Genomic DNA, 26,121 nt, shown 5'->3' with positions numbered 1-26,121 from the left:
TGTCCAGAAGATGAGACACTCCTATTTTAGAATTCTAAAATTGTATTGAGTTTTGTCTCCTGCTCTTTTAACATACCTGGATTTGTATCTTTCCTCTCTTTGTATGCTTGCATGTGCTTGTACCCCCCAGATCACTACGCATGTACAATCTCATGTTAGGCTGCTGACATTTGAGAGAAGCTGGCTGATATATTAGCTCACAAATATTGCACAGCACCATGTGCTGTAGCACAAGATTTACTTGCAAGTGAGGAAGAAAAATAAATCCTCTGGCTGTACTCACTTGAAACAGAAGGCCAGTTAGCAAAGGAAGAGAGTAGTGGTGGTTCAGCTGACCGCAGCCTGTGGGTGATGGCAGTTGCCCCCCTTCCCCACAGCTGTGACAGTCACAGTGCTCTACAGTTCAGGGGCCAGTCATGGATCAACAAATCCCATTCACTGACTCAGCAGAAATGACCAGCAGCAATGTTCTTCCTGTTGAAGTTAACTAACTGGTTGCCAACTCACTCTACGCTGAATTATCTCCACACACACAAACAGGAGTGGCAGCATGCAAAATGGTGGCTTTGGTACATTCGATGTGTTTAAGTCAATGGAGTCAACAGAGCATCTGAGGCTTACCTGTCACTCCGTTTCTTCCCTTTAACATCAGGTTTTTTTTTTTGTGTTTGTTTCTGGCAAAAGCTCAATATTATTCCACCGCTCATTAAAACTCAACCATGGGGCTTTTTCAGTGTGCTAACAACAATCCCACAGGCCAGGTCTGGGGCCCATGTACAGCAAAAAGGTTGCGAACAGCATGAGATCGTCACACAAGGGAGCAGTAACCAACACAGCACAGAGTTCTGTATGTCAACTTCAATACTGGATGTTAGAACTGACTTGGAAAGCATTACACTGAAACTAAATGCAGAAGCACCTTTACTTACTGTGTTAAAATTTGGGAAGAATCCAACAGCAGAGCTGCTGTCCACAGGGAAGGACATAAAGGGTTTGATATCCAGAGAAGGCTGCATCATCAAGGTAGGTGCACGCACAAGGGTGGGAAGTGCAGTAGTGCCTGCCAAGAGCAAACAAAACCAGCAATTCATAGTATTCTCCTTTCCGCACTACACACAGCATAGCTATCTCTTGCTGACACAATCTCCACGAACAAATAGCGCATGGAGGTAATAAAGTAGCTCTGCAGGAGTTAATATCATTAAAAGAAACCTATTTCCACATTCTACAGATGAAGCAGAGTGCTCTCCTATGGCCATGGATGCTCGGACGCTGAAGAGGAGACATATGGTGTTTAAATCACCCTGGCAGGTAGAATAAATCCCTCCTAAAGCTGAACACTTCTTCTGTGCCAAAAAGACCAGGATGGGAGCCCATGGAAGTCAGATGCTTTTGCAATTCCTGGTTGCCTATTAGATCAGCTAGCGCAGGCAGTACACGAGAGCTGAAATCCAGAGGTCTGTTTCCAAATAACAAGTTTGTTTTTCCTTCTTCTGATGGCCTCTGTAGCTATCAGGTACTGCACAAACATCCTTTCACTTAAGATTTAAAAGAATGCCTTTTGTATTACATAGCAATACAAATATTAGAAAACAAACAATTAAATAATCAGCAAGCAACACACACAAAATCAATTCTTTACATATAATGAAAAACGTTTTCCTAATTGGAGCCTAGCACTTTTCCTCCAAACATGGGCTTTGCAGGAATGTACTTGCTGGAGTTGTTACACTTGAGCATCACCCCCTCAACAAGGCCCCAAAGGACCACAAAGGCACAGATGTCCAAACATTCGTTTACAACTAGCTATCTGCTCTATCCACACAATGGTGTGCCTAGCACACTGCTTCCAGCTCTGCCTATGGAGTGTTTTATTTTCCCTGAAATCATACAAAATCAATTTCAAACAATATTTTCCTCCTGAAATAGAGAATGAGGAAAAAAAAATTCAGATTCTCCTTCCTGGGTCAAATAAATAATTCAACACAGACTGGAGCAGAGACTGGAACACAAGTCTCTCTGGTCTTTACAGGAGGTTGAGTCATTCTCTGCCTTTCCCCCAGGCCCCCCCCAACAGAGTTTCTCCATCATTACCTCCCTCTCCTGCTCACAGTGGCCAGCACATCAGCCAGGAGCATAACAGTCCTCTGGGGAGCTTCTTTGGTCTCAAGCAGAGCCGACACAGTAACTAAGCTTTTTCTCACAGAAGTTGCCTGAGTTTTTTTTAAACACAGTCAGAAGGGGGAGGGAGGAGGAAAAGCAAACCAGACAGTTTTCCCTCTCTTCTCCCACAAAATCAAATTGTTTGTATCTGTTTGCAAGATGCCAGGCAATCCATGTGGGCTGCTGCAGAACCAGTCCTCCATTAAACATCTCCCTTTCTCTCTGTTAAGGACATGCAAAATCCAACACAGAGAAATTTTCCTCTTTCTTCATCTCATCATCCTGCCTCCATGGACATGATTTCAAACCCATTCTCTGGTATCTGAGAGAGAAGCAGAGCTCAGAAGCCAGATGGGTCTGCATGAATTTACTAAATAGCCAGACACTAAGAACTAGCCCTGAGCTCAAATTCTGTAGGTGCTGGAAACACAGACAATTTGATCACAGCTGCAGCATAATAAATGCTATATTCTAGTCTAGCAGATGAGCAGCAGGTTATAATCTATTCTCTGTTTCTTCTACAAAGGGTGAGGACAGTAGAAAGGTGGGTCATTGACAACTGTGGAGAGAGAACTGGACACCCTCTCAACTGACCTGCACAAGAAAGGAAAAGTATGTTTGAGATACACTATTGGAAAATATTTTCTCTCTTCTGCTATCTCAATACTTTCATAAATGTAAGCTTTGTTTCAAGTCTTTAGGTCAGTTAAACTCTGTGTTCTGCCCCTGCAACTTGATGACTTGGGCTCAGTTAATTAAGACAAAGCTTATTCATCAAGTGGAGTCACAGATGTCAAAAAGCTAAAGGCTGCCTAAGATGCCCATAGTTCCTACTTCATATCCATAATGAAAAAAAATGAAAATAGAAACGCATCAACAAGAAAGCAGTGTCTCAGAGGATTTAGCCGTAGAAAATATCTTCAACTGCAAAAATGACGATTATTTCTACTAGCTTGCTCTGAAACAGTAGCTTTACATAATTTAGGTTTGAGCTGTACTCAAACAGCAGCTATACTGTATTCAATTACCTAAAGTCCACAGAGTGCAGTCAAACTTCTACAAATTTCTTTTTGAAGTTCAGAAGCAATTAAGATCCAGAGTTAATGAAAGACCCATCTCTCTTTGCATATGAAGCTATGGTTATTTTAACTATATTTTACAGAAAAAAAAACACCCAACAAATAGCAACAACATAGTTAACTTGTCACTGAAGTTTAAAATTAGAGTTAAGCTGAGTTTCTGATGCTGTCTTTAACAGAGGTATAGAAAAATGTTGTCATAAATTTTTTTTTAAATTAGAAAATAGTCAGCATCCAATAAAATAGCAATCTTCTTTGTATTCCTCATCTGGGCATAGACCACTTCAAACACTACTGAAATCTGCCCTCAGCTTTGCAAATCATGGTGCTTCTGCTACCAGAACAATATATGTTCAGACTAGGATACATTCAGAGTCCATATGGAATGGAAAATGTACACACCTACTGGACTGATTAGTGGAGGCACTGATAACAAGAAATTTGTTCACTTCTGTTTTGCAGTTTGCTACTGCTACTGCCAAACAAATACCAGTGGTCCAATTGGTCAGAAGCTTTATTTTCAGAACCGCATTTGAAAACCTCTGGAAGAATGACTAGGTAAAGACAACTCAAACTACAGGAGGGAGCACTTCATGGCAATCATCCTGTTAAATAGGATAGAACCCACTTTCCACTGGTATTACTCCAAATGCCAAGTAGATTCTTACCACCATGTCTGTATGCAGACCTGAGCTAAGCTGGAATGCTGGCACAAGAAGGATGGAGCTGACAAGCTTCATTATCATCATAAATTTAACAGATGTTTACAATTTCATTAGCATTTTAATGATAAAGACAATTTACCACGTCAAAAACAGATTGTTTAAAATACTTGTGAATCTTTGGCATAAATAACTGATATTTCTTGTAAATTCATTTATTCATTTCAAGTTTGAAATTTATAAACATTATTTTATCTCTTTTTAAAAAAAAAATTAAGTAAAAGAAAATACCTTCAACTCTGAGTGCCACTGCAGGAGTTACCTCTGCACAAGGCATGCAAGCAAAAGACTGCCAAATCCTCAACTGGTCTTTTTCAGTGTTGTATATAAGAGGGGGAAAGGAAGATTTTATGTGAGCAGATGACTCAAAATATCTTATTTTGTGCAGGAGCACAGTTGTGTCAGAGGCACACATCATCATGTCTTGTCATTGCTCATCCTTTCCAAGCAAGAGACGTGCTGATTTCAGCAAAACAAAAGAGCACAACTGCTCAAACCTGAAAGCATATTCTTGAAAAGCATTCACTAAAGGCCGCTACAGAGAAATCCAAAGCCATAACCCATTCCCTCTTTTCTTTCATCACCTTGAGATGTTTCTACATTTCTTTATTGCTTGGATCCAAGTAATCCAAACTCAAGACAGGAACAATGGGAGAGTAATTGATGTGCAGTTGAGACTGAATGAAAGCGTCCCATTGACAATCTGCATCCATTTGAGATTGCACATGGTCACCTTTAACATGCGACCCAACACAGTATTAGGAGATCAATGGGATCTCACCTGTTAACATCCACCACTACCTACAATAGTTACAGTTAAGAAGTGTCAGTACAGGGACAGGCCATGCTGGCTTGAATTATCTGACCCTTTTTGGCTATGCAGAGCCATGACCTCCTAGATCAGTGCACAGTAGTCTCACCCAGACAATTGTTCTTAGATTCCATCTAAGGGAATGGGCGAGTTCTGGGGTCTCTCCTCCCTCGACCTTTTTAAAGTAGCATTTTGCTGGCACTGCTTTGAGCCAAAGGTATCCTTTCAAGAGGGGATGACAACTTGTCCCTTTGGTTTTGCTCATACTGACTGAATTCATTACCTACTGCAACCACACTAAGCACAGTCATCCTGCTTTTAGACTTCACACTGTCATCTCAATTTACAGTCTTTTCCTTCAACACTCCAGAAGACTTAAGACCAGACAGGACATGTTTGAAACATTTCAGGGAACAGTTTTGGGAGGATTTTGCATGCATAATCTTTTTCTGGGTCTCCACAGCTTTCAGTACAGTTTATTAATTTTGTCAGTGCAAGTTTTGAATATTGTCAGAAATACTTATTCAGCATGAGACTCAAAAACAGTTTTATAAACAGCTTAGAGCCCAGAGCTAGTACCTAGGCTTTTGTATCGAATAAAACTCTCTTCAGTTCTATTGTCTGTGCTTTGCAAAAAACATAAAACAAACAAACCCAACACTTGCTTTTATACAGTTTTATGGGGAATATTGGCACAATCAGATTATGTGTTTTAAAGAAATAGAAGCAACTCCTAGCCAGAGAAACGAACCCCATAAAAAACGTCATCAGAAATCTTGCCTAGGATCTGATGCCCCCATTCCATGTTCTCCAGGCACGTTCACTGGGACTTTTTCACTGTAAATGACAGCTAAGACTGGTTGATTGCAAATAATCATATCTTCTAGTTTAAGTATGTACATGACATCTGTAATCACAGCACTAACATTACTCCCTATACTGAACAATATAAATATTAATCTTTTTTGCTACAAAATGTTATCGGTTCAAAAGATTCAGGAACTTTCTGGTTTAGTTATTTTAGATAAGCTATACACGAGCATTACAGAGTGCCATGTGTTCCTGATCATGCTTAAGATAAACTGCTAAAACAACATTAAGCCTATGTGAAGTAATTTTGATTTTCTGAAAAACAGGTGCTGATATAAAAATGTTTTAAGTAAAAGCTATTCTATAGTATCATTAATATTTATGAACGTTAAAACAAACTCTCCTCTTAAATACAAAACAAGGTAAATAAACATAGCACATCAGTAGTTTCTTTCCAGAATTCAGTAGAACAAATAGTGCTTTCTTGTAATGTGGAATTATGATAACTGAGACTTCTGATAGGGATTTTAGTCTGTTGAAAGTGAAGCAGTAAAGGAGAGATAAAGCCGCTCATTCAATAGTTTCCTAATTGGCAAATTAACACAATTATATGAAATATTCACTACCCAGACAGTGCAACTTACTTTTAAAAAATACGCTGAAGTAGAACCCTGGTATATATGAGATAAAGGCACAGCCCCTCTTTGACAATAGGAAAAATGCTAAGAACTTCTGCATCCCCAGGGCAACACACAAACTAACTCATTAATGAATGAGGATGCAGGTCCTTTGAGGTTGATATGGTTATCACCAGAGCTAGCTACTCATGAATCTTTTAAAGCCTGGGGAGTGCACTGAATTCATACTTAGATGTTATTCAGAAACTGAGGGAACAGTCAGACCTTGCACGGACTCATTAACCAGCTTAAATAGCACGAGTCATACATGTCTGGCAACTAACAATGGGTACAATTCTCAAATCTGTTTTTTTGTTGGTGGTGGTTGGGTTTGGTTTTTTTTTTGAAGCTACAAGGAAAGGCAGCAAGAGCTGGTGTAGAGCTGATGGCTATTCAACAGCATTAAGAGCCACTCTGCACCAAGCATCTTAACACAAATTATGAGAAAGAAATTATGAGAAAGCATTAGCTCAGGTCTAATCTCACAGAACAACATTTGGATATGAAATGACTCAAATATTTTCATTCCAGTCTGAGTTTATTTTTTCAGTGGTTGCTCCAAAAACCCCAGAGGGATTTAACGCAACTTCACTGCAACATACAAAATTACCTATAGTACAGTTCATGCTCTTCATGCTCAAGTATTATTTATCTAAACCAAGTCAGATTATAGAAATAACTCTGATTTCCAGTATGCTAGAATTTAGTATTTCCATTATTATTTCAAAATAAATGTATTATCAAGACATGCTGACAGAATTCAGTATTATCCTTTTGTAAAAAAATCAGATACTGTGAAATAAAATATTTCTACTTTTCAAATACATGTAGGATTCCACCAGTTAGATCAGTACCAAAAATTAATTGAAACCTGATGCTGCTGAACGAATGGATTTTCTGCCATTTCATAAATCCAAAAAGCCAGCTATTATTTACTTACCTAGTATTGATAATTATACATAGCTCATTTACAATCAGAAAAGTATAGCTATGTGTTGCAAGTATTTTTTCAAAAGGATTGTAAAATAAAAACAAACATGCAAAGCAAGCAAGTTGTCATTAGACCAGATCACTTCTCAATAAAATACTGGGGACTGACCTTGAATCACTTTAATGTCTATGAATTTTTAATATTTCTCTAATTGCTCTCCATTTCCAATGCTTTATGATTAAAGGATGTTCATTTCAATAATGACAATGTAGACTACATATTGTAGTCCATGCATGTACTTGATACGAAAGGAATAATGGAAAAGCTGATATTTGAAACCTCTATTATAATATTATTAATTTTCAATAGAAATATTTTTTCCCCTAATCTCTACAGTTAGCACATCAGAATCATAAAGAACAAATATTGATGTTTACACACAGTGAGGGCATAGAAAAAACTGAAATGTCTAATTTCACACACTACTTTAAAGACAAGTACATCAAAATAGATCAAGAAAATCTTACTCTCCTTGCAGTTGTACTGCATTTATAACAGTTTGAAATAACAACTGGAATCCCTGTGGGCTTTGTGTAAAAGACAGCAGAACAGATGGAATGAGCAGGTAAGTCCAATTATTAGAAACGGAACAGACTACCCTGCATTTTCCTTAAATAACTGTGTTGCAATTATCAGCTCCTAACATTTGGAAGAGCCCTGTCCCTCCTCAGGTTGGCAGAACATGTGACTCACACCTCTGCCCTCTTTCTCCATTAGCTGCCCCTCTTCCCTGTACTCTTGTAAGCTGAGAAAGGAAAAGCTTGTGTAATGCTCAGCTTAAATTTTACAGCATCTGTGCTACCTTATTCCACGCACATTCTGCAGTACAGAAATGAATTCTAGAAGCATTATACTGCCATCAAAGCATGGCTGTTGGTGCTGGCTTCTTGCAAAGCCTAATTATTAGACAAATTAAGGAATATCCTTTACTATATTCAGAAGAAACATTCTGGCTGCAGTAGAACAACAATCTTAATACCTATAGATACTATAGAAATATTTGTCATTAGTTTTTAAAAGAGCTAACTCTCTTCTGCTAAACTTCTAAACCAATCAAGGTGAATTTTTCAACTGGAAAGCAGAGTAGCACATTACCTCTTAATATCATTTAGTTTAGTAAGTCAGATTTTATTCTAAACAAACAGTGACAGCTATTAATAAATGCAGTACTTTTGCATGCACTGAAGTCAGCTGGAGCTTTACAATCTACTCCAGTTTCTTTGTGCTGGGAACCCCTGTGTTGCTCAGCCCCCTCCCTCGGGTGCCCACAGCTGGATCAGCTCTGTGCTTCCTCTGCTCCTGCTTGGTTCTGGGAAGTGCTGCTTTAGAGTGGCTTGCTCTTATGACGTCATCCAAGTATGACAAAAAAAACAGCTGTGTCTTTTTCAGCTCTCCATTCGCTTGCCATCCATATTAACGTATCTTTCTGAAAACCTAAAGATCACTTTTTTTTTCCTCTTCATTTTTTCACAGCAGGTGCCTCCCCTTGCCTTTTCCACTTCCCCAACACAAAATAAGTGAGAGAGAATTTTTTTTGCTTTTCTGCTGCTATCCTCAATAAAAAACATAACATCACCACAAACCTACTGAAGCCACAGTCTTGCCTGGACCATGAGACAACTTCCATTTCAGCCTTTGTGTTGACTTTTTTTTTTTAAAAACACATTCTTGATGCATCAGGCCTGCACGTGCCCCAGGATGAAGCACTGCACTCCATCCCCTCTCTGATTAACACACAGGCACAGCAACCAACATGCACCATCAGCTTACTGCAATATCAGTATAAAAGCAACTGCTTTTTCCTCTTCAGGAATCTGTAGGGACTGAGATTTGATGACAAGCAACCCATTAAAGACAAATACTTTTACCTAGAGTATGGAAAAAGTATCAGGAAAGAGTATAGAATTGTCTTTTGACTTAACACATTTATTTACAAAATGAAGTGCCTCTATCAAGGAACATCTGCAGAAACAACCCAGTTTACACTATCTTGTAAGTTCCCTTATATTGGGATGAAAACTAGTTGCAGTTAGCTTACTAAAGAGCAAGTTCCCTCCTCTGCACTTCTCATATAATCTGATTTCCCAAAATCCAACCTTTTTTTTATCCTGAATTCCAACACCAATCCATACACAGCCTCAGTATGGTCTTTTCTTCTGGAGGCCCTGAGTTGCTATCCACTGGTAACAAACATGGCAACCAGAGGGAGCGCTGCTGGATGACCGTTTTGTTATTGCTCAAAGCCATCACAGTTTATCTTCTGCAGTTGGGGTAATGTCTGCAGTTTTATATTAAATCATTTTATGTCTGCAGTTGGGTTCTTTCTCCTTATTCCACTTTAATACTCCAACAAAGCAGCTCAGCAACAAATACAATAGGGGATCCAGATCCATATGCATTGTCACACCTGTGTCTAATCATTTAACCCCTTTACACAATTTCTAACTCTCTTAAAAGAGCTCTTAGCTCAGAGAATTTAACGCTTCATTTGCTTTTCCCACCTATTACACAATCACCTCTAGAACATTCAGCTACCTAAATTGTTTCTTGTTTTCTTTCTCCAAGTACTTCTATTGACACAGCTCCCTAAATGTCCTTCAGATAAAAAACTACAAACAGGTCATTTGGGCTCTTTAAACTGTTTGCTGTGGAAACCAGGCTCACTACTGAACGAAATTAAGGTGTGTTGTTGTTGTTTTAAATAAAGGTATTCAGTGTTTTAGAAAATTCAAAAGGAATTTGAACATTCAAAGCATCTCCCATCTACCCAAAGAGTCACAATTTCAGTCATGCTCTCCCTTTTATTTGCTATCATTTTCATACTATGGTAGTTACTTTTAGAAGAACCATATTCCAAGAGAGAAAGACTATGAGGCAATGAGACAGGGAAGAAAGGTGGAATTTAAAGCTTTCATAATATTGTCCACGTAGCCTACAATAAACACTGAATTTTAACTGCTCTGACAAAGCACAGGGCATGCTGCATAAAAGCATCTGTCCAAAAAAGGTCAAATTGGTAACACTACTAGGCAGATTTACTAAACTGTGTGTAGTATAAATGATATAACAATCCTTTTTTACAATATTGAAGAAAATCCCTTATGTCTTAGAAGTAGTTTAAAGAAAACAAAAAACAACTTCATAATTTCCTAGTTAACACTATAGAAGGGAAAATGTTTCTCTCTCCTTAACTTGTCCAGCTCTCCTTGGTGCTCTAACTAAAGAAAGTCTCAGAGGATTTCCTGAAGGACTTCACTTCTCTTTTCATCAGATGCCCTGCTGTACCCCTCTCTGCTCAGAGCCCACACTTCTACAAGCCAAAGCAACGGGCATGTCAAAACTCTGCTTCTTGAGCTCTAGGAATTACCAGCATCCTGTTATACTAAACAAAAAGCAGACATGTCACCCTACTCAAGAAACCAGGAGCCAGACACACTAGTACTTCTCACACCTAAAAACACAACAACAACTTCAGAACGTGAAAAGAGGACAAGAGTTGCATTGCTGACCAAAGTTTAGGCCACTTTTAAATGGAAGAAAAATGCTACAGATCACCAGAAACTTACAGTATTCAGAAGCCGCAGAGTTTTCACTGAGACCACTCAACCGTGAATCATTTCAGCAAAACAAAGGCATAAAACAGACCGAGTTGTCCCATAAAGGCTTCCCGCTGCTAAGTGGTGTCACGATGCTTACCTTAGTGCCTAGGGCTACAGCCCACCTCCACTGCAGCATTTAAACATACCCAGCATGAGACTCAGAGATAAATAGTCCTTGCAGTTCGGCACGGTGCGTTTGTAATGCTAGGTGCTGCGAGACAGTGGGCAACCAACAAGTCCAAACAAATCAGGGCTGCTGTAATTGTATGCTTAGCTTTAATTACCCTCGAGGACACTGTTTGCAACTTGACTCCAGAGGGAAGGCAGCCTACTATTGACATCACCAGATCAAATATAACCTAAAAGACTGACAAGCGGCATTTCAGCAGCTCATTTCCTATTATTGTTCTTAAAACTAAGCTTAGGAATTACAGCTTTAGAAGGCTAGCTGTCTGCTGCAGAGCTGTATCTTTTAAATAAATTCTTCTTTCATATTATTATTTTTAAAAGAGATGATGTCTTGCTCAAGTTTTTGAAAAAGTTCATAAAAGAGGACCTTGGAGAGCAGGGTTACGGAGACACTGAAGGGTCATGAGATTCAGAAGATCAGAGCCCTCAAATCCTGATTCTGCTGTATTAAGGTACACTACTATATTTATTCATCAGTCCTGACTTAGAGAATAAGTAAAAATCTAAAAAATCATAAAACTATAGTACATAGTATCTAGTCTGAGCAGAAATAAAGGCAACAGATTTATAACTAACAGATTTGGTAGCACAAATCATCACATCAGTGGCCTTACTGAACATTAATTAGTGTAATTAGTAACTGCCATTTGAGTAGGAACATTGTTTTGAAAGCAGCAGTGCACCAGGCCTGCCTGAGCTGGGTCATAGAGTTTCAATGCTGTTCTGTTTTCAAAGACTGTATGACATGAACTTGGGCAACTCTCCCCTCAGTTACATTCAGAGACCTAAGAAATAAAATAAAAAGCTGTATTTAAGAAAATGTTTCTGTAAAATTAATCAGGTTGCACTAAAGAAGAAAACTTCTTTGGTGGGAAGGTGGGATTCAATGTCAAAAAAGCATGAAAGCAGATTTATGAAGACTGCCATGCAGCTTGCATCTCTACCCATGACCACACATGAGCAGGCTAGGCAGCCCCACCACTCCTCCACTCCACTCCAGCTTCTCCCTTAAGCTGGCACAGGGAGTCCCAGCATTTATAAACAAACCAGCAACAAACCAAGAAAAGAGAAATACACTGTCACCTAGACCTTTGAGCTGGTCAAACTGAACCAACAGCCATCCAAAGAAAGCAGTGAGATGGGGGTGGACAAAAAGAAAAATAAAGAATGTTGTGAGCACTGATGCCTCTCATCCATGCCCAGACTCAACCGAACTGGCCCTCAGCTTCCTGGCAGCATAGCAGACCTTTCATGCCTGTCACACTGTGTTTCTGGTTCTCTCCCTAAGGATAGCATCCATCTAACAGGGCAGTGTTATATCACTTTCAGCTTGTGCTACACAGCAACCCTCACCTGCATTCACAGAGTTATGAGCCCTGCTCACCTGCCCTTCTAGTTATTGCTCAGCTCCTGCTCCCTTTTGTATGCTTTAGCATAAACTTATTTGTCTGCTTCTTCAAAGAGAAAATAATAGATCGGTTCTTGAACTCACTTGGCCCTTCTCCTCTTCCAAAAACACCGTGAAACCATCAGGTCTTTTTTAGTGCTCTGGGACTTCCCAGTGTCTTCACAACAGTAACAGCTCTGAGATTTCCATTAATGCAAGTATCCTTATGCAGCATTTGTCAGAACATTTAAGATCCCAGTTCACCAAAACACTAACTTGTTCTTACATAGCAATCTCACTTTTCATCATTTGTAGTAAAATGATGGCCAAGTTAACAGAATCACTCTTTTTAACACCAGCCATGCAAGAACACCACATAATCCCATCTTCTTTGCTTTTTTTGGCATTTACAGAATAACAATCCATCCTTCTCCTTGCTATTCTGTAAGTACTGCAAGTGCATTTACAGAACAATTTCTTGAGACAGAAGCATCAAAGTTTATTTCTTGCTTTTAATTTTTTTTTTTAATTTTGTCCTTTACATTCACATTACTCTTCTTTCACCCTCTATAATTTGAACTACCCCTTTCCTATCTCCACATAGGGTCCTTGTGCTTCTCAGAAAGAGCTTACATTTAGTCCAGCTTTCCCTGCTATGCTTTCTGATAGTCTGCACTGGTGCTTATACTAAGAAGTCTTTAAAAGAACTTCCAAACTCTTTCAGTATATGTGATAAAAGCTGCGTGATTTACCACGAAGGAAAGTCAGGCAATATGACTATTCTGTTCTTAAGCCTATAAAGAATATAACCTTATCTCATTTCTATAACAAGTTTTCACTATTTTAAAGAGTAATATTTCACTCTGACTTTAAAAGTTATAATCCTTAATTTTTTGTTTCCTCAATTCTAATTAACTAGGCAGATGTTGCAGCATACAAGCTTCAGCCTACTTCCAGGAAAAGGTAGAAGTATTTCTCTTGTCCATTTCTTTCCTAACCCCTGGCTATGTAGTAAGGTAAATATCAAGCCTATAATTCTAAGATGAGAGCAATGCACATCTTTACATTCTTTCTCCTCCATCCTGAACTTCTTCTGTTTTAAGAATGTGACTGTGTTACCAATCACTGAGCTTTGAATTCACACATAAACCTTTTTTCTCAATTCTCTTGACTGCCATGCAGATTTTCCCTTGCTTCATACTTATTTGTTGGTTAGACTGAAATAACAAAACTTGCATACTGAAGGCAATGCACATTAGATACCAAGAAACCCAAAAATCATACCTCTGTGCTTTTCCCTTTTAATGCATGTATTTGCTATTGTGAAAAAAAACAGGGGAAACTAAATTGCTGGAAAAACTTATAGCCCTGGAGATACAATGTGCAATGCACAGAACTCCAGCAAATGGTCCAAGCTTGCATCTGTCACCCTGGTGTGAATCCATTATCGTTCCTTTTAAGTACACAGCCTCACTGGGATTAGCAGCAGTGCAAGTGTGAGAGCTGGCCGATTAACATCGCCAGGAGGGGCGCTGCGTAGACACAACAGCTGCCAGATCATATGCTACAGAGTTTCACAGTGCAAAGGAATAATAAAAGGAGCGACCAAGGTATTTGTTATCAGACTGATACTATATTAACAAAAACTTCTACACGCCCTTCGTAGACTAATGTTGTCCCGAAGTTGCTCCACAAAGAAACCCAATAAGTATGTGGAACAGCACAACTAGTAAATATGTGGAACAGCAAATGGAAAGAGGCAAATAATTATCACACCACACAGACCGCAGCATGTGCCGTGAGGGGGCCAGAATAGCCAACAGCCTGGGGAAAGGATCACAGCCCACCCTCCTATCACCACACATTCTGCACGACACACTGCACCCATCTTGCACATAACTGTCACAGAAGCATGCTGAATTGGGCAAGAGAAGTTTGCAAAGACAGGGATGAAAGACTAGTTCCTTAGCAAAGGTCCAGGTTCAAACATTCCTGTGGATACAGCAGTCATGGCTTCACAGTTGTCTGCATTCCACAACGGGTTTAAAATATGCCATATGTTTCTGCAGCAGAACAGCCCATCTGAGTGAAGCCATGCTGCAGAATACACTCCATCAGCAGAATCCAATCCAAGACGCTAATCCAGGAGCTGGGGATGATTAAGAAGTAGGCTCTGAATTGGTGTTTTTAGAAGAACTCACTGGAGGTCAATCACCTATGAGAATGAGCCCGTACTTTCAGCATGGACATCCTGAACAGTTGGCATAAACAACCCTCCTCCACCTCCACTGATGGTATGTACACCCTTGGAGTTTGCATTGTTTTCCAGAATTTTCAAAGCTGTTCTTTGGATAGATTTGATGTTCAAGTTTGTGTGAAAGTTGTCTTTAACTATAGTATATGTCTTCCAGCACAGGAGGAAATCAGGGAAATGAATTTGCCATTAATACGCTTTTATGTGCTCTAATTAGAAAGATCACGATAGCTCAAGTAGCTTTGTAACCCAATAGAAAGCACAGCAATGGCAGCAAAGCAGCAACATCCTAGACTGTAAGGGAGGATTTGCTCAAATACAACAGGCACAGAAAAAAAGGAAGCTTACCTTCAAAAGGCTGCAGAGTAGACAGGGAGATACCCTTGCTTCCACTGCCAACCCTTAAATGAGGTCTGGGAAGAGGTGGATCCTGGCTCCACCCCTTCTGGTCACTCAGTGCATTGCATACACCTGAGCTCCCCTGGGTTTGCCCTGCCTTCCCACCACGTGCTCAATCACTGGTTCAAGCCCTGACTTAGCATTTCTGCTAAAAGCTTCAAAAATAAAACTAAGTAAAAATCCTTAAGTACTTAAGAAAGTGTAGTAGTCAGAGTGGGGAAGAGAATAGGAAAGAACAAATCTATTTTTCAGTAACAGAATGTTTACAATACAGAGAAGTATTCTACACCTACCCCCTAAAGAAGCAGCATGTATTCATTTTTTTTGTTACTTCGCTTTGCTTTAAGTGAGAGACTACTTAACTACAGATTTTGCAAAGACAATTTATACCTTATGCAGAAATGCCTACTTCTACTGCACTTTTTCCCAGCACATGAATTTCAAACATGTTCTATTAAACACTTCAGAAAGTTGCACAAGACAAAAATGAGTCATGCAAGGTGAAATTTAATCCTCAGATGTCTTTTCTATTACTGAAAGCAGAAACGTATGTAGCATACTTTAAAATCCTTATGGAGAGTACATTTGAATAGAAGTCAGTGACCAACAACTGAATTAAAAACAAACAAAAACTTTTGTCTTTAGGCAGCACTGCTGCAAGAATAGAAAGAAAAACATCCCTCCCCTTCCCCCGATTTAATAGCACTGATTGCAACAATGAAGATTCTACAATAAAAATGAGGAAATATATCTAATGATCCATTCTAAATTCATTTCCAATGTCAACTGAGAAGTGCTCATCTTATGGGGTGGGGTCCCACATGCAGCACCATGTTTAAATCTTGGCACCCATGACAAAGGAAAGGAAGAATGAACTTAAGCTGGGAATACGAAGAAATCATAAGAGCACCTGGATTCCAGCACGGTCAGAAGAGAAAAATTTCAACTAGTTTTGTGACTGTAAATCTCCATGCCTATAACAACAGGGGTTTGGGTAGGATGAGCTTTTTTCAATATTTCTATTCCTGTATGTGCATATTCAAAAATAACAACAGAAGAAATTTGTAAATAAATTTAAAACCAACTGCTCTTCGTGTGCTGGGATAGATTATAGATTGATTAATTACCAGCAGGCTGCAGTGCAGAACACAAATAAGACAAAATAACACAAAAACTGCAGAAAATAAAAATATCCTGGACACTGAAAAGTTTTTTTATAATGACAACTTTTGGCACTTTTGACGATGCTTATTATGTTAAGTAGCAGGCTCATCTTCAGGTAAAAAAGATTTACAAATTGAAGTGATGCATGTAAGAAGCAAGCTCCAGAAAGTCTAGCAAATACAAACAGTGAGATAGTAACAATGCACAACTGAGAGAGGCAAGGGGCAATGCAGGCTAATTGAAAGACTAGCAAAGAGTTGTGAAAGTTTGGAGATTAGAGAGAATTGAAGGAAAAGGATATAACTGGAAAAGAAGGCAATGAAACTCACCAGGTTTGAACATCAGGGGAAGTTTCTTAACACCAACACTGTTCTGAGTCATACTTAGTGCTCAGGTGGCACTCTTTATGAGCTGAAGCAGACTCTGAAAATAACCTCCCCAGAGAATCTAGGAATCTCAACAGCACACAAGACGATATCCAGACTGAATAAAACAATGTTGTATGTATAGCAGAAGCAATGTCTTACGGATGAGAAGAGGCTTAGATGACCAGCAGTGTGTACTGTGAATGCATCCATTAAAGACAAGTTGAGACAAAGATATTTACAGCTAGTGTAATATACTTTTTTTTCTTTTAATTAAGTATAAACATGGTCTTAATTGATTTTAAGGGGGCTGTTCTTTCAGATAGTTTTATCAAATTTCTTGATGAGAAATCAACACAAAGAAATTTAACAGAAGCAAACTAAAGCACAAACATATACAATAAGCATGAAGGATGCCCTAGGTGCAGTGGATTTTATCCTGTTCAGTCTACAGCAAAAAAGTGGGCCCTTTCTGCTGAAACAAGATTGCTAAAAGCCTGACAAAATAGCATGTAGAATATGTCTTTTTTCTTTTCACAGAGAAAAAGTTTTCAGTTCAGTGGGAAATAGGAGCACTTATTTCTGCCTGAAATTTTCATGTGTTTTTCTGTGGTATTTGCATTTTTCTTCAGTTTACATGCAGAGAACAATATAAACACTGTACAAGAATCATTCTAAGAGTTATGTACCAACTCCTGCAGACAATTAAAGTAGAAAAGCTTTCCATATTTACTTTTCTGCCTGATCTTGTTGTTGACAACTGAACGTTTTAATAGTGCTCAATAGTCACTGCAAATTCTGGGAAAAGAAGGTTGCTAAGATTCCCTCTCATACTGAAGGTGGAATTTTCCACTTTGTATAAATACTATTTTTGTCAAATTTGTATAGAGTCCTGCTACCGCTGTACATGAAATGGAAAGTTCCACAGAGTAATGGAACTGGGAACTTTTGTTCATGGGACATTCATTTTCATATCAAGAATAAACAAGCACCACAGTCATGAGCAGGACTTCTTATCTGAGCAGTAAATAAAAAAATCACAAGTTTATTCCTAAGCGTAAGTTCTGCCTCATTTCAAATTTTAATTTTCCACAAAGCACTTCTAAGTTCATGATAACACACTATGACAGCTGCTAGTTGTCATACTCTGACATCCACCATAACGATCTGCTTCCATACAAAATGTTGAGAGCTATACCAGTGAAAGCAGAGAGAGCTTTCATTTAGGAACATTAGGATTTGTGTTAGTTGCAACAAAAGAAGATACCTGTCCAAGAATTTATATTTTTTCCAGGGTGACTAACAAATTTCAGCCATTACTTCTGGATATGTCAAATCATTTTGATTAAAACTCCATTACTACAAAATAGAGCTAGACAGAATGTCAAGAGTTCAGCCAATCTATGTACATAAAATGAAACCTTCTAATAATTTGTAAGAATTCTACCTTAAATCTACGGCATCAGTCAAGCTGTACACCACTAAAAAAAGCACTCAGGACACAGAGAAAATAATTCAAGTTAAAAGCAGGCAGGAGAAAAGAGTCTTCTAGTGACTCCATAGGATTTAGTGCATTTTCTTTGCATGTGCGTAGCTCAAAAATAAAAGAAAAAAAAATCAGATGTTTGAAAGGTCATGAGTTATAAAGAGGCATCCATTATAAACAACAAAAATCCATAATGCGTCTCTACTTTAAAAGAAGGGTCAGCCAGACTAGGTAGGCTTGCTATTTACCCTGCAAATATTACAGAGGGACAAGTATCAAGATCTTGCTTATAGCCTAGAACTTCAATTACATGAAAGAAAACACAGGAAAATAATAAGATTGGTTATATTTACTAACTATACAGATTAATTGATGGAGTTACAAATACTGTCTTGGCATTTTAAAGTTCACCCTTCAATAGCAACTAGATAATGAGAGATCTGCTCTAACTATGGTGAAAGCAATACAGACATGTGGTCTGTCTTTCACTGAAAGTCTGGAAACCCACTTCTCAAAGTTTTGCTCACACTGATAAAGTTAGTGACAAAAGTATAAACACATATTTGACTTGCAAAGAAAAAAAAAGGTCCATTGGTGACACACCATAGGAAAATGAATCATTTGCTACCTTCGACTTCAGAAGAAAACTGGATTTAGGAAAAAGAAAACTTTGTTTATAGGCTGAGCAAATTTGGTAGGGAATCAGATTTAATACAGAACATGTGAGAAGGGAAATGCTCCCTGGAAAATTCAAACAAAGAGGATAGGACTGCAACGGGATGTAAAATGTCACTGTGAGACCAAGCACAGCACTGAGCACGAAGTGATAGTGATTTAAAACCAGCGCTGCTCGGCTTGGGGCCAGCCTGCAGCCAGAGGCCTCAGTTGCTCCAGGCACACACACGACAGATGTGCAGGCATTCTTGGCACTAATACATATCTACTTGTCTTGTTTAGGAAGCAAAACAGGTAGAGAAGCTGCTACTACTTTGGTTATTATCTCTCTGCAAATGGAGCCTGCCAATCTCAGGTACAGTTGTTTTCCCATCTCTCATGGAAATAAAAGTAATTTTATTAAGTGCCCTTGCAAAAATAGTCTCATACTTCCATCAGCTCATCTCAATTAATCTCATCAAAAGCAGGGGAGCAGGTTTGCCTATGTTCAATCTCATTTGGATTCCCCCCATTCTGCCTCCTCTCTCTTACTGCTCTCAAACAGCTGAACACACCTGCCAGAGGAACGAGTAGGTGGCAGCTCTTTACCCTGATGTCCAACCCCCATAGGCTGAAAGTAAAAATGACAGAAATCTTGCCACTTCTGAATTTCCTTGCAATGCCCTTCAGCTGACAGTCCTGGACTATGTGGCTTAGAGTTACACTTTGATTAGAGTTTTAAGAAAGTCTAACATGACTGGTAACTTTAAAATACTGATTATTTCATTTGAGTTACATACATGCTTCAGGTTTACCCAGACTTTCAAAACCAAAAGCTGCTCAGAAAGATTTTGCAACTGAGACAAATGAAAACAAATAAGGAAACAGAGCTTGTTGAGCAGAAGATGAGACATTGACAGCCCTGAATTTTTTTCATCTCAACATACCGCAAAACAGCAATAACAACAAAATACCGCACACCAACAAGAAAGAAAACAAGCAAGAAACACACTTTCCCTCATGAGGCAAGGAGACGGTGAGAGCTGGATGTGTTTCATACTGCAAACATTATTTGATTAAAACGAATTTTAAAATATATTCATGTTGCCTATACTAAGAAGGGAAAGGAAGATGTAACTGGAGCCATGAGCAATCTATACCTGCCCAGTTCTCTGCAGTCTAAAGCAGATGGTATTGCACAGTGTCACTGATTGAAGCTGTTCTGTTTATCCATGTGCAGAGAGGGCTAGTTGATGCCATCAAGTCAGGCTCCAAGAAACAGCTGGGTGCAGTCTCCACCGTCCACCTTTCCCGTAGAGCAGAAAAGCCTGCTTTGATAACAAACAGCTCAAACAATCAGGAAACCCTACATTCAAGAACTGAAGTGACACCTTCACAAAATGCAGAGCGCTAACATGATACACTAATCTGGAGAAAGCAGCATTCAAATCCAGATAATTTAAGACTCCAGAAGGTATTTTGTTACGTGCTATATTGACAGCATTCATATATATTAAAGGGCAGAATTTTCACGGTACAATGTGAAACAGTACAACTCACCAGTACTTCAAAGAGACTTGTCAAATGCTAGATACTACTTAAAAGGATATGGTTTCCTTTTCACTAATTCGTCTGTCACAACATTTGTTTAAGAACAGATATGCTCATTCAGTACCTCTCCATGTACAACTACATGGAAATTAATTCCAGTTCTCTTAGCTCTAACATCAAGCACCTTTCTTACAATCATTCCCTTCTGAGCTGGTTTCCAGCACTAGTTGCAGTCCAATTTTCTCATGGTTCTTTCTCCAGAAATGATTTTCTTTCTATGTATCAGTAAAACACCCAAGCTTCTGGAATCACAAGGTTAAGATCAAAATCTGATTATCATTTCTCCTTGTCCCGTTTTATTTTACTTGAAAGAAAAGCATTGCCTTTTTTCTATATGCTTCATTTTTCAGATCAGCACTGAAGCCAGATGAGAACAATAACTTTTAACTTCTACCTTCTTTAGGAGCCTTATTCTCTATTCCAGCAACAAACTGAGCAGAAACCTTGAGATCTCATCACAAGATGGCACACGTTGTGTATACAATGAGCATGCAACTCATGCCATTACAGAAGGTAAACCACAGTTCCCTGCTGAACTTTGAAACAATACCTTACGCACAATGTATAATATCTGCAAGTTGAACTAACCTTACTTTCTGGTACACTTTAAAATGTCATATGCAATACTTCTGCCATAGGTGGCATATCTATTACTGCTGCATGTGACCCCACATTGGCATCCATTTTGTTGCTATCAACAGTCACATTTTTGGCTGACATCACCACCTACTGCTTTGTTGTTACTTTTAAAGTTGCCATGGAGACAAAAGAACAACTGAATAGCAATGTTAAAGCTTAAGAAATATTTATTCTTTAGAAATAAGGTTCTACTCGCCAACATGGAGTCTCAGGGTTTGATGGAAGATATTATAAACCGTAAATTTTGAATCAAAGCCTTGCTAAAAATAAAAAGAGACGAGACAAAAAAAACAGTTGTGTTTCTTCCTACCCACCCCAATCCTACTGTCAATGAACCGATGTAGAGGAGATTACCTCCTTGCTGTGGCACGAGGCATCAGCACAGCAGAACTTGCCTCCTGCCCAGTATCCTCAAGAGTAGGACAGTCGCTGTACAAAGCTTACCTTACTTTCTCTCCAGTTTCCTCTGTGCTGCAAGTAATCTCAAAATGGGAAGAAATAAGGAAGTTCCATATTTCATCTTCCTCACAAACTCAAGTAAATTGCTGTTCCATCAAGAGAGACACAACACAAGCTACAAAAAAACACAAATCAAGGATCCTCTTTGAATTAATTCCCCTAGTCACACAGTCCTGTTTTTCATCTAGCACATCCCTTCCTATACAGAGCACGTCTAGAAGCTCAAACAGCTGAGTCCTGCTGCTCTCTGCCCATAATCCCTAAACGCACATAACTGTACAACTGATGTGAACTGTGCATGCCCAGCCATTGGATACTTGGCTCCTTTCAGATTCCTGTCCTAGAAATACAATTCCTCCCACTTCCTGCAGCTCCTGAGCAGACTGAGTACAAGGGATCAAAATGAGAATCACCTGAAGCCTCTTCGACCTAAAATCTTGTTGCTAGTTAGTCTGAGAATTTTTTGTAGATCTTACAAGCAGAAGAATATTGCTGGTTTCATATAGCATATCAGCGGCAATCAGTAGCCAACACATGCAGCTGTCACTGACAGCTGAATGAATATTTTCCTATACAAGAACTTTCCCTCCCACCCAACTGACAGCCAGTACTTGGCAATGTGTCCCCTTTCCTGACACCCCAAAGGCAGAAGGAACACAATCCCTGCTCCCTGGGACTGCAGCCTGATCCTTTCCCAACAACAGGAGCAGCACTGACTCCTCGATCTTCTTCCTCATGAAGTCTGAGGACTGACTTGCCCCTTCCCATGATGTGCAAAGATAGCAGTCAGGAGGAAGTATTTTAGAAGAGGCGGTAGGAGATAATGAGGAGAAAGGCTGGAAAAAACATTTCTTTCTCTTTCTTTACCAGATATCCTCGCTGAAAGACACCTTTATACCTTTTCCTGTAATTGTGCTGTCTCTGTCCTCCATGCCTTGTTCCCCACAGCCCTGACACCCACTCCTTGCTCCCCCAGCTTTCAGAGCGTCCTGCAAATCCACAGCTTTCATCAGCTCTCCTCCCCCTGTGCCAGGACATATGCTGCTGACACCAGGAAGAACACTTCAAACTGGGGATTATCATCCTTTATTTGTGTTGGACAAGATCTGCTTTCGTTAAGAAGCCTTGAGTTGACTTTGGAGCTCAGAGAATTTAATGTTAATATATGAAAGAACATGCATGCTCCGACAGCAGAGGCTTGTTTCTCTAGCTTGGGAGTTTACAGCTGAGTGAGAACCTTCTATTGACAAACCAATTAGAAACATTGATCCTAGTTTTACAAATTCTCTGATCTACAGCAATGATGTTCAATGTGGAAATAAAATTCTGGAATACCATTGCTTTTTAGTTCTTTAGAACAAATACTACTCTACTTGAGGGCGAAGAGGAAAGACAATGGGGAAATAAATTGTTATTACAGTTGCTTAACTTCATCTCAGACACCTGTCTGCAATCCTAAGATCTAAAGGATACAATGCAAACGATCACAACTACAAAGAAAAATGAAAACATAAGAGTGACTTTATCAAAAAGATGGTGAGACTGAACTTCCCACATGCTGCTGGCCCACTCTTAGGAGTTCCACTGTACAACCTTGGTTTTTCCTAAGCAGGTCCTGTTCCATTTAGAGAGGGATTGCACAGCTCACACAAGTCATCTTGGCAGATACTGGGCAAGAAAGGAACAACCTTCATAACAATTTGTTTAGAGACATCCCAAACCCAAAACCAGCATGTGTTATCCCTTTTGGGAGAGCACCCAGAGGGGTTTGCAGAGGACCAGGACTTGGGCATCACCTCTCAACACTGCAGCAGCTGCTGGATCCCAAGAAGCCAAAGCCAACATGCTGGCTTAAGGCTCCAGGCAGAAAAATAGGAGTCCAGAACATTGTTCCTGACAAGTTGCCAAGCCCAGCTTCACATTTCTTAGGTTAGCGATGCACATAGAGGATAAATTCACCAACAAAATGATGTAGTTTCTGGTCCTTGTACACCTTAATCCAAGTCTGAATGGAAGGGAAAGAAGTTCACTCATTATGAAACAAGGTAAAATTCAAAAGTGAGAAAAGAAAGAGACGATTTTCTCAGATGAAGTGTGAGTTTTGCTTTCAGATCAGTAATGACAACTAAATTTGAAGAAAAAAACCAGAAAATTAATGCTCTGAGATAAGTTATAGACAGCTGTCTTTGAGTGGAAGAGTTTGTCTAAGATTTCAGCTCCTATACTTCTTTATTAAATATATTTAAAAAGAAGGCCAATAACTGGGCTAACTTGGGTAGTGGGAGAAGGGTACTCAGACTACTCAAGTACAGAAAAAGAAAAGCAGTTATGACAACACAAGTGGAGTTCAAAAGTAGAAAGTATCAGAAAGGATCCAAACAAGTCAAGAAAATGAAGAACAATGAAGAAAACGGCAAACACACTCACAGATAACTGAGAAATTTCCAGCAATAAAAACAAAAAGGACAGACCTCACCTGTATCTTCCTGAGTTAGTACTTTCTCACTGTGCCTTACTCAGTGAAATGAATTTCTCTATGGTGTGAGGGTACATGGACCTGGGAAACCTTTCCCCTGTGGGGTCTGGCAGCAAGGAGCCATACTGCTGCTCAGAGCCACGGGTTTGTGCAGAGCTTGGTACAGCTGTTAGAGCATCCATGCAACGGCCTTGCAACACCACAGATTAAGAAACCCTGCTGCCTTCCACTAAGTCCATTTCTCATCCTTCTGTTTCTCATGGTGGTGTGATAAGTATTCCAGACGCAATCTATTAGGACTTCGTGTATTTTCTCAGAGGTCAGCATCAAGCAATGGATTAATGTTCCCGGTTTCTTAGGGTATGACAGTATCAAGAGGGTTTTTAAAATTCTTACGAAAGGTCTTAAAATTCTCCCTGGATTTGTATGTGTAATTGGCAGTATTATATAATTTTTAAGTACTGGATGACTCACAGTTGCATATACAATACTGACATTATAATAACTTTTTTATGCTTCTTAATATTTCTTACATTTTTATTGCTCTGAGGGCTTAGGATTTCAATCCCCAATGTTTGGATTTAAAAGTAGGAATTCCTCTCTTTCATGTAGAAGTATTTCCTTTGTTTAATTTCAAAAAGCAAAGACAGTGCTAAGATCATTTTTGTTAGAGTTGCATAACTACCTCTCAAAGCACTCCTCAAATAGCTGTAACAGAAGGATTTTCCAAATCTTACAACTAGCCCTTCAACTAAGAGGCAAAGTAAATCCCTATGCTTACAGACTCAGCATGTTAAATGTGGATGAACAATTTCTATGTAGACCAAGTATTAGAAAGTTTTTTGTGTTGTTTTTCTTTTTTTAAATGTAATTAGCAAACTCTTCAATTCCCCAAAAACTGATTGCTTCTTTTAACTCAAAGAACTACTTAGGCCTTGTAACATGCCTCTGAAATACTAGGGCTTATTATAGTGATTTTGAAGAAGTCTTCATTTTCAATTTAATTGGATTCCAGGATATGAAAAAAAAAAAAACAAAAAAAACCTGCTAGTCTGTTATTTTTGTTTGCTTGTTCGTTTCACTGTTATTAAGTTGTAATAGGATCCTAGTCCTTTCATTATCTCATACGATGTATCAATGTTCAAACTTGAACAAGAATTCAAAAAGTAAAATGACACTCTTATTAGTGTCCCACCAGCAGACAGCTAAAAGAGGAAGCTGACACTCCTTTACAGCTGCTCCAAGCAAGCATTTGGCTTAAAGAACTTTCATGCAATCTAAGAAGAATTCAAAGCACCATGCATGCACAGAATATACCACTAGAAGTAACTGCAAGGTTACTGTATACAAAAAACCATGAATAACCAAGTGACAGAACACCATGTGTCATGTTTATGAGCCCAGCAACTAGGACAGGAACAATCACCTAAATCAGTCACAGGGAAAGCAGCATTCAAGAGGTATTTATGAGTTTCCTAGATACTCTAAAATGTCTGAAATCTCAGACAACTTTGAAATTCAAAATTTTATTTATGTTAGTATGACCTCTAATCACAACAACAGAGCACTGTTTCTACTGCTATTTCTAGGATTGATTTAGAAGAAAATTAGCATATGTAGTGTAGCGTACTTGCAGCACACACATTTGAAAAGGAAATTCTGTAAGCAAAGAATGTTCCTTCGTTTGTTACTCTGGAGCATAATTATGAGTGATGAGATGGAGGAAAGAAATGAATGGTATTCCTAAGGATGAATATTGGGAAAACCAGCAAGACAACCTGACCAATAAAGAAAAAGGAGAAAGGTAGGAAAGACAAGCTTAGTGCTTCCACAAAAAGATCAGAAAATAATGAAGATGGTGAGTGGAGCCTGTTTTCAGCTGTTTTGAGACCAGTTTCATTTGTGTTTCAGTATTATGTCTAGTATTAAGCTATCAAATGTATTTTTAATGTGATAGTTACCATAATTTTAAAATTTAAAAAGCATGGAGCCATGAAGTGACCTTGTAATTTTTACAATTGCTGAATTTAAAGTATATCATTTACTATACATTGCATTCAATGAAATCTGATAAATTTCTTTCTACAGCTAGAGTTGTACTTAATCAGAAACCACTCATCACTCCTGGTGGCCTTCTTGGCATTCAAGCTACAGAAAGAAACAGAAAGTGACCTCCCTTATATATA

At 38.9% G+C, this 26,121-nt stretch overlaps 1 protein-coding gene across 13 annotated transcripts in view; it reads right to left on the bottom strand.

The window, feature by feature from the left end:
• Positions 1-26,121, bottom strand: part of ZNF385B (zinc finger protein 385B) — a 153,627-nt gene that overhangs the window by 48,534 nt on the left and 78,972 nt on the right. For 5 of the 13 annotated variants that reach the window (XM_010713539.2, XM_010713538.3, XM_010713540.3 and 2 more), the window contains one exon: positions 930-1,060. The exons of 2 other annotated variants lie outside the window; for them this stretch is intronic. In XM_010713539.2, coding sequence (XP_010711841.1) covers positions 930-1,060 — 131 coding nt within the window. Of the gene's footprint in view, positions 1-929; positions 1,061-8,423; positions 8,534-10,949; positions 11,084-15,030; positions 15,050-21,444; positions 21,707-26,121 lie in introns of those variants that run through there. 6 more of the 13 variants (XM_010713542.3, XM_031554185.1, XM_031554188.1 and 3 more) reach the window with 6 other exon arrangements.

Source organism: Meleagris gallopavo, chromosome 7 (genome assembly GCF_000146605.3).
Source record: "Meleagris gallopavo isolate NT-WF06-2002-E0010 breed Aviagen turkey brand Nicholas breeding stock chromosome 7, Turkey_5.1, whole genome shotgun sequence".
NCBI lineage: Eukaryota > Metazoa > Chordata > Aves > Galliformes > Phasianidae > Meleagris > Meleagris gallopavo.
The sequence above is the reverse complement of the archived record's forward strand: the minus strand, read 5'-3'. Positions and strand labels throughout refer to the sequence as shown.